Below are 12074 nucleotides of genomic sequence, written 5' to 3' on the forward strand. Positions count from 1 at the left end.
TCATCGAGAAATCCGTGGAGAGGGTATCTCGATCGGAGCCGTGATCCGTGGTCCAAAGCATGGTAAGGACTACCAAAATTGGACGTAATGTGTTGACTTTGGTCATACTGGATCCGTAGATAATCTCTCAGGACCACATGGCCGAGATCAACATAATAAATAGACTTGCAATACAAATGTATACATAAAGTGATGGAAATTGCGAACCTGATAGAAATTGCATATTTCCTTGTATGCACCATGCAGGCGAGTTGCATGTGGCTTGGGCAACACGTCGGAACTCCGCCTTGATGACCTGTCAAATATGTCTTTTAACTTCAGCATACTGAAAACCGACTACATTCCCGAGGGTGCTGAGGGAATCAGGTATGGTACTATGCGCCCGATGGGGACCCGGGCATGCCCTTTGCATGAGAAGGCCTCTTTTGCCGGAAAACCCTGTGGGTGGCCGCCCTTAGCTGGGCTATTAGGGCACTTTGGAAAAAAAAAACAATAAAAAAAAAACGTTAACTCTGTAGCGATGGCGGCAACAGAGCCGCGCGAGGAAGGATTGCACTGTCCAGGGATTTCTATCATGAACCGGGGCTCGGCTCTGTGTCGAAAAAGGTGTAACTCCTCCTTGCGCTCTGATAGAGCCCATCAGGCAGCAATTTGGCACCGATCGACCTTCTCCCTTCCTCCGACTTAGGGTCGTTGCATGCGGACCTTCCCCGTCCTCCGGTCCTGTTGCCTGTCAAGCAAGCTTGCACACGGTTCCTCCTTGCCCCTTTGCATGAACATGCAAGGCAAGAGTGGCTCCACGCCTTCATGCCCCCCTCCTTGGCGAAAGCCATGCTTCGCCATGCCAAGGTCCGAGAGAGAGGGGGAGAGAGAAGAAAACCATGCTTTCTCTGCGCCATGGCTCCACCCTCCTTCCTCCTCTCCACCTTGATCTGATACCAGTGAAAGGGCATGGGGACTGGGGACTGAACATGCTAATCTCCACCCAGCCATGCCCTATGTAGGCCCTTGCCTTGCTAAATATAGGGACCCCCTTGAGTGCATGTCCATCCTGGCCCTTGGCTGTGACTGGTCCTACCCTTGTCCTAACACATGGGCCCACATTTGGTGTTTCTTTGAGTCAATTTTAGCGGAAGGGTCTACTCATCAGTTTGAGCCATTTCAGGGGTTTATCTCCAAGATCTGACCAGGCAAGTGATTTCCCACAGGTTTAAACTGACCAGGCAACCTGCTCTCAGGTTCAGGACCAATTTTCCTCCATCAATCTAGCTTAGATCTATGAGGACAAAACTAGATTTTAGCTAAGTAAAGGACACTTGATCACTTTGAAAATATTTTGTTTGGCCAAGGAAATCATTTCCAACATAAATTGATGATAGGGCTCTTTACCGATCTAAGGACGAGAGACTCATCACGGATCTAACAACTATCCACTGATCTAAGTCACAAAAAGAGAGTCAAGGCATACTCTGTCTTATAACTTTTATTTCTTTTTGAGCATGTAGATTTGTTAAAAAATCTAAAAACAATTAAAAATTAAGTAAATTTTCTTTTAAAAGTGTTGAATTCGTTCATAGAAATCCATAGAAGGGGAACCCACATGTTATTAAGGTTTGGAACAACCCTAGCTTCAAGCTCAAAAGCTCCTTCAAGAGCATCCACCCGTAGTAGTAGAGGTATCGCTTAACCCAGGTTGGGCTGAACCAATACCCAAAGAACATAGAGCCCTTGAATCTGAAGAAACTGCCACGTGAGATACCTCTTCCATGGCTTCCACCACAAGGTTCCATAGAAGCGAGGTTTCTGAGATAGCTAGAGATACTTTGTGACAAGGATTTTTCTTAGGACCTCAACATGTAAGGAGGTTTGAGATTTTGAAGCCTCCACTGCTTTGTGATAATTTTATATGTACGACCCTTTTGTGTTGTGGTGCTGGTCAAATCCAGCATGACATTATTATTTTCTTCAATATACCTTACACTTGCATCAAATTGTCAAGGGTGTTGCTCATATTTGCTCGGTAATTAGCTTTGCTCGGTTTTCTTTGCTCGTTGATTGGAAAGCCCCATCCTTTTCTTGATCAATCTGATAGCACACATAATCGAATCCTTCAGGTGAAACATTTCCTTTTTATACTCCTCGGCATGTGTGCCAGTTCTTCTTTCATAGTGATCAATTCATAAGTGGAAGTAGAACCTTGGGCCTCCATCCTTTGGCCGATAGTGTTCACTATGGTGGAGTGTCGTTAAGTGTAAAGACAAGAACTTGGTGGGCTTTCCTCACTTTTTCACTAAACACTCTCATAAAGGAGGGCATGTGGTAGTGCCTCTGTGTTCATGAAAAATTAATTTCACAAACGTACAAAATTCCCTTTAGGGTAGATTCAAAGAGAATAGTTATTTTGCAAAATAACTAGCATGTTTTCCAATTTAACTCTATTTTTTTAAATTCTCTAAGTAGGTTTTCTCCTTCTTTCCCCTCCGGCTAATTTGGTTTTTCAACCGGCCCAAGGCTAAGCTGAGTCACATTTTTCTCGAACACTTGCATGTGCCCATCCAGAGAGAGAGAGAGAGAGAGAGAGAGAGAGAGAGAGAGAGAGAGAGAGAGACTCTCTTCTTCTTCTAAAAAGGTGACGTGAAGAGAAAGTGCTTGGGCTCTAAGAGCGCCTTAAGAAACGCGCCAAAATATGATGCTTTCCACCACCAGCCGAATAGAAAATGGGCGAGTGGAACTTCAGTCTCTCTTCTATTCTCTCGTCCTCAGACCTCTTCTTCTGGCAAAGGAGAGCTTATTAGATTACCTACCGGTCCTTTCTCTGGGGCTCGGTCGGCCAGCCGCCAAAAGGCTTTCGCGCTCTCTCACTCCCAGAATCCCAGTGTTACTAAAGGAGAAATGTCTTCGCTTTATGATGCCCTGCAAGATACCCTGCTTTCTCCTGCGTGTAGCCCATCAAAGCAGATTCACATGACAGGCAATTGCAACTAATCGAGAGAGAGAGAGAGACGATCGCCCAATTGGGAGTTTTAGATTTTGAGCTTTGTGGGTTCTTGTAAATGTTATGCTCTCCGACGTCTTGGCTATGGCCGACTCTCACATTTTATCTGCAATATAATCGCTTCTACACAACGCATTGCCTTTTTTTCTAATCTACTGTTGTGCGTGCCCAAGCCACAGAGCAAGTTCGCAAATTTAGAGGCAATCATGTGCATCATCTGCATGTTGAAGAAATCAGAGTAAGATCGCCGCCGCAAGATTGCCCGCCGCGGATCCATCGATAAATTGACAAGAGACAAGAACGCAGCAATTCTCACAGGTATTCATCTGATTACACCTTCTTCGCGTAGCACTTCAGCTTTCTATCATGTGACTAGTGTTTGAGCACAGAATGTGATTTTCAATTCTGCGTTATCTCTAAAGGGAGCCTCTTTTGTTGAATTGTGCAGCCAAGGCGCAAAACACGGATCAGAAGCCGCCTTGTCTCAACATCCCAACAATATGGGGTGTGTCTCTTCCAAACACTTAAAGAAACAGGCCCTCCTAGAAGAGAAGTGGGGGATTACTTCTCCTGGCAGAAGAAAGCCCTTTGAAAAAGCTCCACCCAATGAGCTCTCTTTTGAGGAGTACCATCGCCACTTGGTTGCACTCACGTCCAGCTCATATGGTCTGCTGAAGGTGGATACTCCCAAGCCTTCCGAAGAGGTGAAAAGAAGCACAGTTCGTGTTCGCTCATTGGATGACTTATACGACAGACTCGACATTCTCGAGTCCATGGAATCGGCCCCGACCTCGACCTGGGAAGAGCTGAAGACTGTTTTACAGACATCGAAGCATGCTGGTCATCAAAGGAGCATCTCCATACCCATCCCACATTCAAGCAAATCAGCAGTTCAAGAAACCATTAATGTGTCAGACATCATGCAAGGTCTAGAGGAGGAGGCATCTGCCTCTTCACCATCATCATTAGATGTTGGATCAATGGCACCTTCAATAAATAAGGCGCTGGGGCACCTTCCTCCCTCTGCTGAGCCAGAAAGATTGAACATTAGACACAAGAAATACGACAAATTGCCATCATTTCACAATACGAGGGAAGGTTTAGCAAAACTCAACTCAGGTACTGTTGTCCATGAGACGTCGCTACGTGCTAGCAGGGATCATCAGCCGAGTTTAAGCTCTACAGTGCCTTCAGAGGTATCGTATTCTACTTCAAGCAGACGATTGAAGCTTACTTTGAATTTGGAGTATGAGAATACTCTCATGACAGGCATGCAAATGAGCCAGGATGCGTCTACTTCAGTCAGTTCATCAGCCAGAAGATCGATTGTGGATGCATTAACTGAGCCGGACAGCCCCTTGTTTGACCCTGCTCTCTTGGCTTCTTATGAGAAGGCTTTACAGGAGTTGAGAAAGGAAGATTGGAGCATTGCAAATGATACTAATGATTTCTTTGAAAAGATGAGGCTTTCAAAGGAAACCCAAATGGATGTTGGTGCGGTACCTTCATTGCACGTCCCAGAGCATCAGTCCAATCTTCGTGAACCCTTCGAAGAGGCCATCAGTGCAAGCCTGACGACTGAGTCTGTCGATCCCTTAAATGAGTTTGAATGGAGATGTCCTCCGGGTGGTGAGGAGACCATTGTCCTTTACACGACGACATTGCATGGTATCAGAAAGACATTTGAAGATTGCAATAATGTGAGAGACATTTTGAAGGGCTTCAGTGTGGGGTTTAATGAAAGAGACGTTTCCATGCACTTGGCGTATCGTAATGAGCTGAGAGAGCTGTTGGGGGTTCAACTGTCAGTCCCAAGTGTGTTCATCAAGGGAAGGTATATCGGGGGGGTAGATGATGCAATAAAGCTTCATGAAGAGGGCAAGCTTGCAGTTCTCCTTAAAGGGCTACCAAAAGACTTGAATATTGGTATGTGCGACGGCTGTGGGAATATGCGTTTTGTGCCCTGTTTGGTGTGTTGTGGAAGCTGCAAGGTTGTCGACCAAGACAATAGCCTGTCGCGGTGTTCAGAATGCAATGAGAATGGATTGATTCCGTGTCCGATATGCTCGTAGGCGTATGCTTTTGGTGGTCAGTAACTGCAAGTGAGTTCTCTGAACACATTGCTTGGCTTAAATTCTGCCCAAAACATTTGAATCACTTTTATCTTTTTGGCTTTGTGGCTAGATGGTCTCCCTTTTTCACTGAAAAAGTTCTTTTAAGATAATTGGTAATTGAGAGCTGATGCGGCTCGGGTGTATGTACATTCAGGGTGCTGTAGCACCTGTTTGTGCTTGCTTGTTAAGACTGTGCTTATGCTGTATCACATGTGCATCGACGCTAAATTTATTCATGCAATGGATTCCTGTATTGATGTCATTGTAAGGCAGTTTGTTGTCTTTATATTAGACTGATGCTAGGTTTGGATTTCATAGCTCTTCTTTTGTGTTACATCATCATATATCAGGATGGGCACTTGAGCTATGGCCGGCCAAGTGAACATGGTCCTATGATTAGGCCGGTTAAAGAGTCGTGTGTGAGATGATGATGGCAATGATATGAATGTGTGTGTTTGTAAGCGCGCGCATGCACGCTCTTCAAGAGAGGAGTTTTATCAAAACTAAGTGATTTGGGGATGTATGAGGTCCTGATTGAGCTAATTCTTCACACACCTTCAATGCCTTGACATTAAACTTTTGTTTAACAACTCTTCTTGCTTGATTCTCAGGAGTAATCATGCCGGCATGTGCAAATGGATTCGATCCTCGAATGCTCCAAGAGAAAGGGAAAAGAAAGGGGCCTTGCAATTGTGAAGGGTTCTCCCTCAGAGGCTCTGATTGGCTTTCAAATTGGCTTTAGTAGAGTTATCATGGCTTGTCTTCTCATTTAGATGGCTTGTCAACCCCTCTCTCTTTAGTTGAATACACATCTTACCAAAGTGTAAAATTGTTCTTGAAGGACATTAATCTATAGGATACAGAACTCAAAAGGCTTTAAAGGATGTATTTTAGACGCCGTGATACCTATCTAGGTTGTTGAGAAGTCAATTGCATTTGCTCTTTTCTTCAGCTTACGTGTGAATTAGAAATCAAGTAATTAGAGATCAAGCAGTGGGTCTTTATATTTTCGAAAAATAAAAACCCTTCAAAACATTTAAAATGCAATAGTGAAGGAAAGGTCTCATTACAATGGAATGTCAAAAGAGTTGGTTATAATATCTATAGGTTATAATATCTATATGTGTAAAGAGGTACCTTGGTAGGCATGCAATGTGCATGTGTCTTTTTGGCTTGGAGAAGCAAGTAAGGTGGGCATCATAAGTTTTACTATTTCCTATAGTGATTAGTGATTGATTCACCTACCTTTTTATATAAACATTTGATTTTTTATTTATTTTTTAGTGTGACAATGGAACCCTCATTACACAGCTTTATATGGCTTGATTTCCTTTTCATTTATCGTTTTAGAATCAGTGTTCGGGAAGAATGTGTCCAACTTAATATCGTGCCGTTTTCAATTTTAAATATGCCGGTTGAGAGCAAGGGCAAAAGGACCCAGTATAGAGAAAAATAGTGTAAAAACCTGAAAAATAAACCTAATTTTCTAAAATTTCCTCTTGGAAAATTTCAAAAAAAAAATGTATGTTTGGAAAAATGATTTTTTCTGAACACTATTCAAAATGCCAACATTGTTAAATAGTATGCGGTGTAGCCAGAAAGGCGTTGAGCCTCTGGCTATGAAAGTTTGTGAAATGATGTGTTGATTTGTAGCATATCTGAAGAAAAAGACCAAAATTTCAGCCATGAAAGCTTTACCCTTACGTAAGGGCAATATCAACTCAAAACTCATGTGTGATGATTTGGTGTAGCCTCAACCTTAATTGCACTGACACAATGCTTGTTTGTCTTGTAAAAAAACTCTTTCTTTCTTCCTTAGTTCTTCATCAAGGCGAGCTTACATACTTATAGAGACAAGCACAAACAATTATCTGAAAAGACAAAACTCTAATCGGGGGCCTAAAACACTCGAACAAGAGGTAGAAGCATTGCATGGCTACAATAGCACACCCACTTTGATCATCTGTTAAAGATATGAGGGGGAACAAATTGCAAGTTTTGTAGCCATAAGCAAGCACCCCCTTCAATTACCTACGACCGAAGTGTTGATGTGTTTATTTTTGCCCATTTTCCTTGCAAAACTAGCCATTTTCGATCATTTTTAGATCGTCTTGGGAGAATTACTTTGGTCTCAATTTTTCTATTGAACGTCAACTTTTCCACTTTTGATGACCATTTGGTACAACTTTGGTAGTGACGTACGTAAGTTATTATTTTTGGTAGTTTTTGCCAATGCCATAACTTTGTAAGCCAAACATGTACATTCCAATGAACCATAACACTTGACCACATTCCAAAACCATCTTCTAAATATTCTAAAATCATAAAGCATAAGTGGCATTGCACCTAGGGGTCCAAGGTCCTAGTAAGGTATGTAGACAACTACAACCACGTCATCTGCTTTCACACATAGACATTATATACACAATGGCATCCACTTCCATACATCCAAAACCATGTAAAAAGACTTTATTAACTTCCTTTCCCAATATGAATGTGCCATGGTACGACATCCATACCTTTAAACCTGCACATCCTCTGGCATGTGACAATATCTTCAACACCATCATATTTCTCAATGACATTGTATCTCTTTCTAGCTCGAAAAAGAAAATACATGACACTGGATTTCAGCCAGATGAAATAGCATATAATTGGCCTTTATGATTACACCTCTTGTGATAAGGCAATAAGACATGTATATCAAGCATATATTGGACTGCATTTGCCCACATAGTCCACGTTTCAAGAAATCTCTAAGATCACCAATTGCAACATATGGCCTCAAAAGATCTTGTAACATGCATATCACCCTTCCAAAAAGCTACATGTAGTCATGCGCGTTTAATTTTCCATCCAGATCAAAGGGCACATTAATAGAGGGACATATATTATGAACATCAAAGCATTTTCCTTTATCAAAGGGCGTATAAGTACTATGAGAAAGATCATGAGCATCTGATTGACCACTTGGGTCTAATTGTAAAACCAAAAAAATCCCATATCCCTTACATAGTTGAAAGCATGGGTGAGTTGAATTCACCTCCTCTAGTCTGCAAAATATGAACATGCATCTCTAGGACACTGGACATATTATTCGTTACTACATTTGGCACCTCAAAAATTATATGCATAACTTCTGTTAAGGTAATTAAATCTTGTAAAGTATCATCCAAATATTGCATAATCTCTTTGTCACGCTCATCTCCTTCTGTCCTTAGATCACATATCTCATCATGATGATGCATACCCGTGTCTTAAGGAGCTTCATATCCCTCCAAAGAATCATCCAAAAGAGCCATCAACTCCAAATATTCATGTGTATGCTCTACCAGACTGTGCATGTCTTGAGTGGGGCTCTTGAGAACCCTTGTTGTATGTTGCACAAAAACTCTTCAAGGCTTCATCCAAAAGCCACATGAGATACTCTTCAATGGGACTTTCTCAGGAGCATACCCCATGTTGTAATGGATCCTCGTTACATTTATTATGCATATAGGTCATATTCCCTTCATTTTTTTTCTCAACCATCACATCTTCTTTGAAGTACCTTTGCACATCAACCTCATAAAAATAAGCATGTTTCACAAAGATAGCATTTAGCTCTCTCTCGAAGTAATCATCATAATTATTTCACTCATGAGTGAGGATAAGAAGTTGCATATATTCTTGCACCTTTCTAAATGAGTGCCTTTGCTATTCAAATATATCTCATTGATCAAATCATAAGCATAAGAAGCACATCTCCCTCCATTTGGCAATTTCAAAATCTCTTCAAAGTACAAATCACCATCAACAACACAATATCTTTTGTCATCCTCAGTCAAACCATTTTCACTTTTTTTGCTACTTACTTGATCCACGAGATAATTTGTAGTACCTTTGTGTCACGGGAATCGAATAATAGATATCGATAGCAAAAGATAGAGAAAGAGATCTTTGTATTGATGAATCTTTGTAGAGTTTTGATACAACAGAGGAGAAAAATATATGGACACACTCCGTTGTACGGAGCTCGAACCTCCCGACCACCCCCGAGCTTCAGTTCGCTTGCATGCAGCGTCTCACTCGCACTCGCACTCGCACTCTCACTCTCATTCTCACTCTCACTCGCACTCGCACTCGCAGAAGAAGAGATCGGCGAATGATCCCCAAACGCACCACCCGTCGTGCTTTTATCCTTCTTTTCCTCGAAAAGCCTGCACGATTTTCGTACCAAGTATGCCTGCGAGAATAATATAAGAACGTGATCGCTAAACGATCCGTAAAGGTTAGATTTCTATCATGACACTTTGCACAGATCGTGTTTCACACATTGATTTCTGCATCGCCTACAAAATAGCCAAAAGAACATACTCGTACAACCAATTCAACATGATAATCAAAGTAAAAAACATAATTATATACCTTCATAATCTCAATTTCCATACTCTACCGTGAAGAAACAATCCACTTCTTGGTTGATAGCAGGGAGAACTGTATGATGTTGTAGGTCTGTCTGTCCCTGTGTACATTACACTGCTGCTGCCTTCTGTTTGTTTTCATCATAACTTTTACAAACGAACTCAGAACAGAGCAATCCAGGTACTCAAAACGACGGGAATAGGTCTGGTCTACAAGGTAACGCGGACAGAATTGCGAAAAACATCTCTGTTTGGCTAAAAACGCAACTTTTAGGTCGCGACTCATAAAACTTCTATTTTTGGGTATCCACTACTTTTACAACTTATTTTAAGCCTACCCATGCATTTTAAGCTAAAACACATAAATATACAACATTGATATTAATAAAAATCTCAATTTTACTGTTCATAGACAGACTATCTGTTATTCATTAATCTTTATCAAATCCGTTTTTTAGTGTATTATTTAAAAAAAAAGAATATATGTTCTCTCTTAATATCTCAACTCATTCGTATAAGCTCTATTTAATAGACTATTCAACAATCTTTCAAATCGTGCTAACGAAGGATATGCCCTGCTACATTCTTTTCGACTTTAAGAACTTCAAAGACTAGTCCTATTACATTCTCCCCTTATCAAAATTAACTCTGTCCTCAGAGTTGGTTTAAAGAGAGGAAAATTCTCTTTGCAAAACACTAAGATCAATCCATGATGCATCCTCTACTGGATAGTTCTGCCACTTAACCAAAACTTCCACAATGTCTCTATTTCTCAGATGTTTAAAACGCCTATCTAGTACTAAGTCTGGTTCTACAGTCAATGGTCCGTCATCTTTCAACTTAGAGTTGTCCTCTAAAACATGATGCACATTAGGGAGATACTTTTTCAATAAACTCACATAGAATACATGATGCACTTTAACATGAGAAGGCAATTCCAATTTGTAAGCTAATGAACCAATGCGCTTCAAAATTTTAAATGGACCAACAAATCGTGGAGACAATCTTCTATCATTTCCAAGAATCAATTGAGACTTCTCAGGAATAACCGTTAAAAAACCATATCACCAGTTTCATACTCCACAACACGATGTTTCTTGTCATAATACAGTTTATGTCTCTTTTGAGATTCTCTAATATTCCCCCTGATTTTGGCCAACTCGTTATCCATTTTCTCAAGCATCTCACGTGACAGTTCTACCTTATTCCTCGAGCTAAGAAAATTTATAGATGTGGGACAGTTATAGCCATACATTGCCTCAAACGGAGTCATCCTAATAGATGAATGATATGAACTGTTGTATGCAAATTCAAGCAAAGGCAAATATTCATTCCAATTAGATTGGTTTTCATTGACATACATTCGTAACATATCTTCTAAAATACGATTCACCCTCTCCGTTTCCGCATCGTTTTGAGGATGGAAAGCATTAGACATGCGTAACTGGGTACCTATAGAGTCAAAAGTCGCTCTCCAGAAATGAGAAGTGAACTTAGAATCTCTGTTAGACACTATGCTCTTGGGCATGCCATGCAAACGAAATATCTCTTTCATAAACAAGTATACAATGGTCAATGCAGTATAAGTTATTTTTACAGGAAAGAAGTGAGTCTGTTTTGTGAGTCTATCTACTACCACAAAGATCGAGTCATACCCTCCATGAGTAGTAGGAAGTCTAATAATAAAGTCCATGGATATAGACTCCCACTTCTGTAAAGGAATGTCTAAGGGTTGAAGGTCACCAGGCATCCTCTTATGTTCAATTTTAACTTGTTGACATTGAAAGCATTCACACACATAATTCTTAACATCCAATTTCATACGTGGCCAAAAGAATGAACTTTTAATCTTTTCATATGTCTTACTCAATCCAGGATGACCAGAAAAAGGTGAGTTATGACACTCATGCAGAATTTGACTCTTAAAAGCAGAATTTGCAGGAATACACAAGCGGTCATAATAATACAGATTTCCCTTATACAAATGATATATGTTCTCATACATCTCACCAATATTCTCACGCAAGAATTTCAAAATAGGCATGTAAAAAGAATCGTTTTCAACTTCGGCATGTATCTCATCAATCAAATTGGATCGCACAACAGTCAACAAATTACACATGGGCCTACGACTCAATGCATGTGCAACTTTATTTTCTTTTTCACACAAATACTTCAAATCAAAGTCATACTCAGCCAGCAATTCAATCCATCTTCTTTGTTTGTTATTTAACAATGGCTGAGTGAAAATATACTTCAAGTTTTGATGATCAGTACGCAATTCAAATTTTACACCAAGCAAGAGATGACGCCAATGCTTCAATGCATGAACAACAGCAAGCAATTCTAGATCATGTGTTGCATGGTTCAATTTATGTCGTCTTAATTTCCTAAACTCATATGCAACCACTCTTCCTTCTTGTGTCAAAACACAACCTAATTGTTAACCACTAGCGTCACAGGACACAACAAATGGTTTGCCCATCTCAGGAACTTTTAAAACATAATTTTCCGCTATTTTAGCCTTCAAGGTCTCAAAAGCAGTCTCACAGCTAGAAGTCC

The 12074-nt window shown here is 40.6% G+C and overlaps 1 protein-coding gene across 1 annotated transcript; it reads left to right on the forward strand.

Moving 5' to 3' along the window:
* Positions 1–2726: 2726 nt before the first annotated feature.
* LOC147435549 (uncharacterized) lies at positions 2727–6207 on the forward strand. The gene is made up of 3 exons (XM_086487989.1): positions 2727–3313; positions 3444–5097; positions 5721–6207. The coding sequence occupies exon 2, from the start codon at positions 3496–3498 to the stop codon at positions 5065–5067; it is 1572 nt and encodes a 523-aa protein (XP_086344115.1). The 5' UTR covers positions 2727–3313; positions 3444–3495; the 3' UTR covers positions 5068–5097; positions 5721–6207.
* Positions 6208–12074: the final 5867 nt, after the last annotated feature.

This window comes from Adiantum capillus-veneris, chromosome 18, assembly GCF_014529385.1.
Source record: "Adiantum capillus-veneris isolate H3 chromosome 18, ASM1452938v2, whole genome shotgun sequence".
In the NCBI taxonomy this organism is placed as follows: domain Eukaryota; kingdom Viridiplantae; phylum Streptophyta; class Polypodiopsida; order Polypodiales; family Pteridaceae; genus Adiantum; species Adiantum capillus-veneris.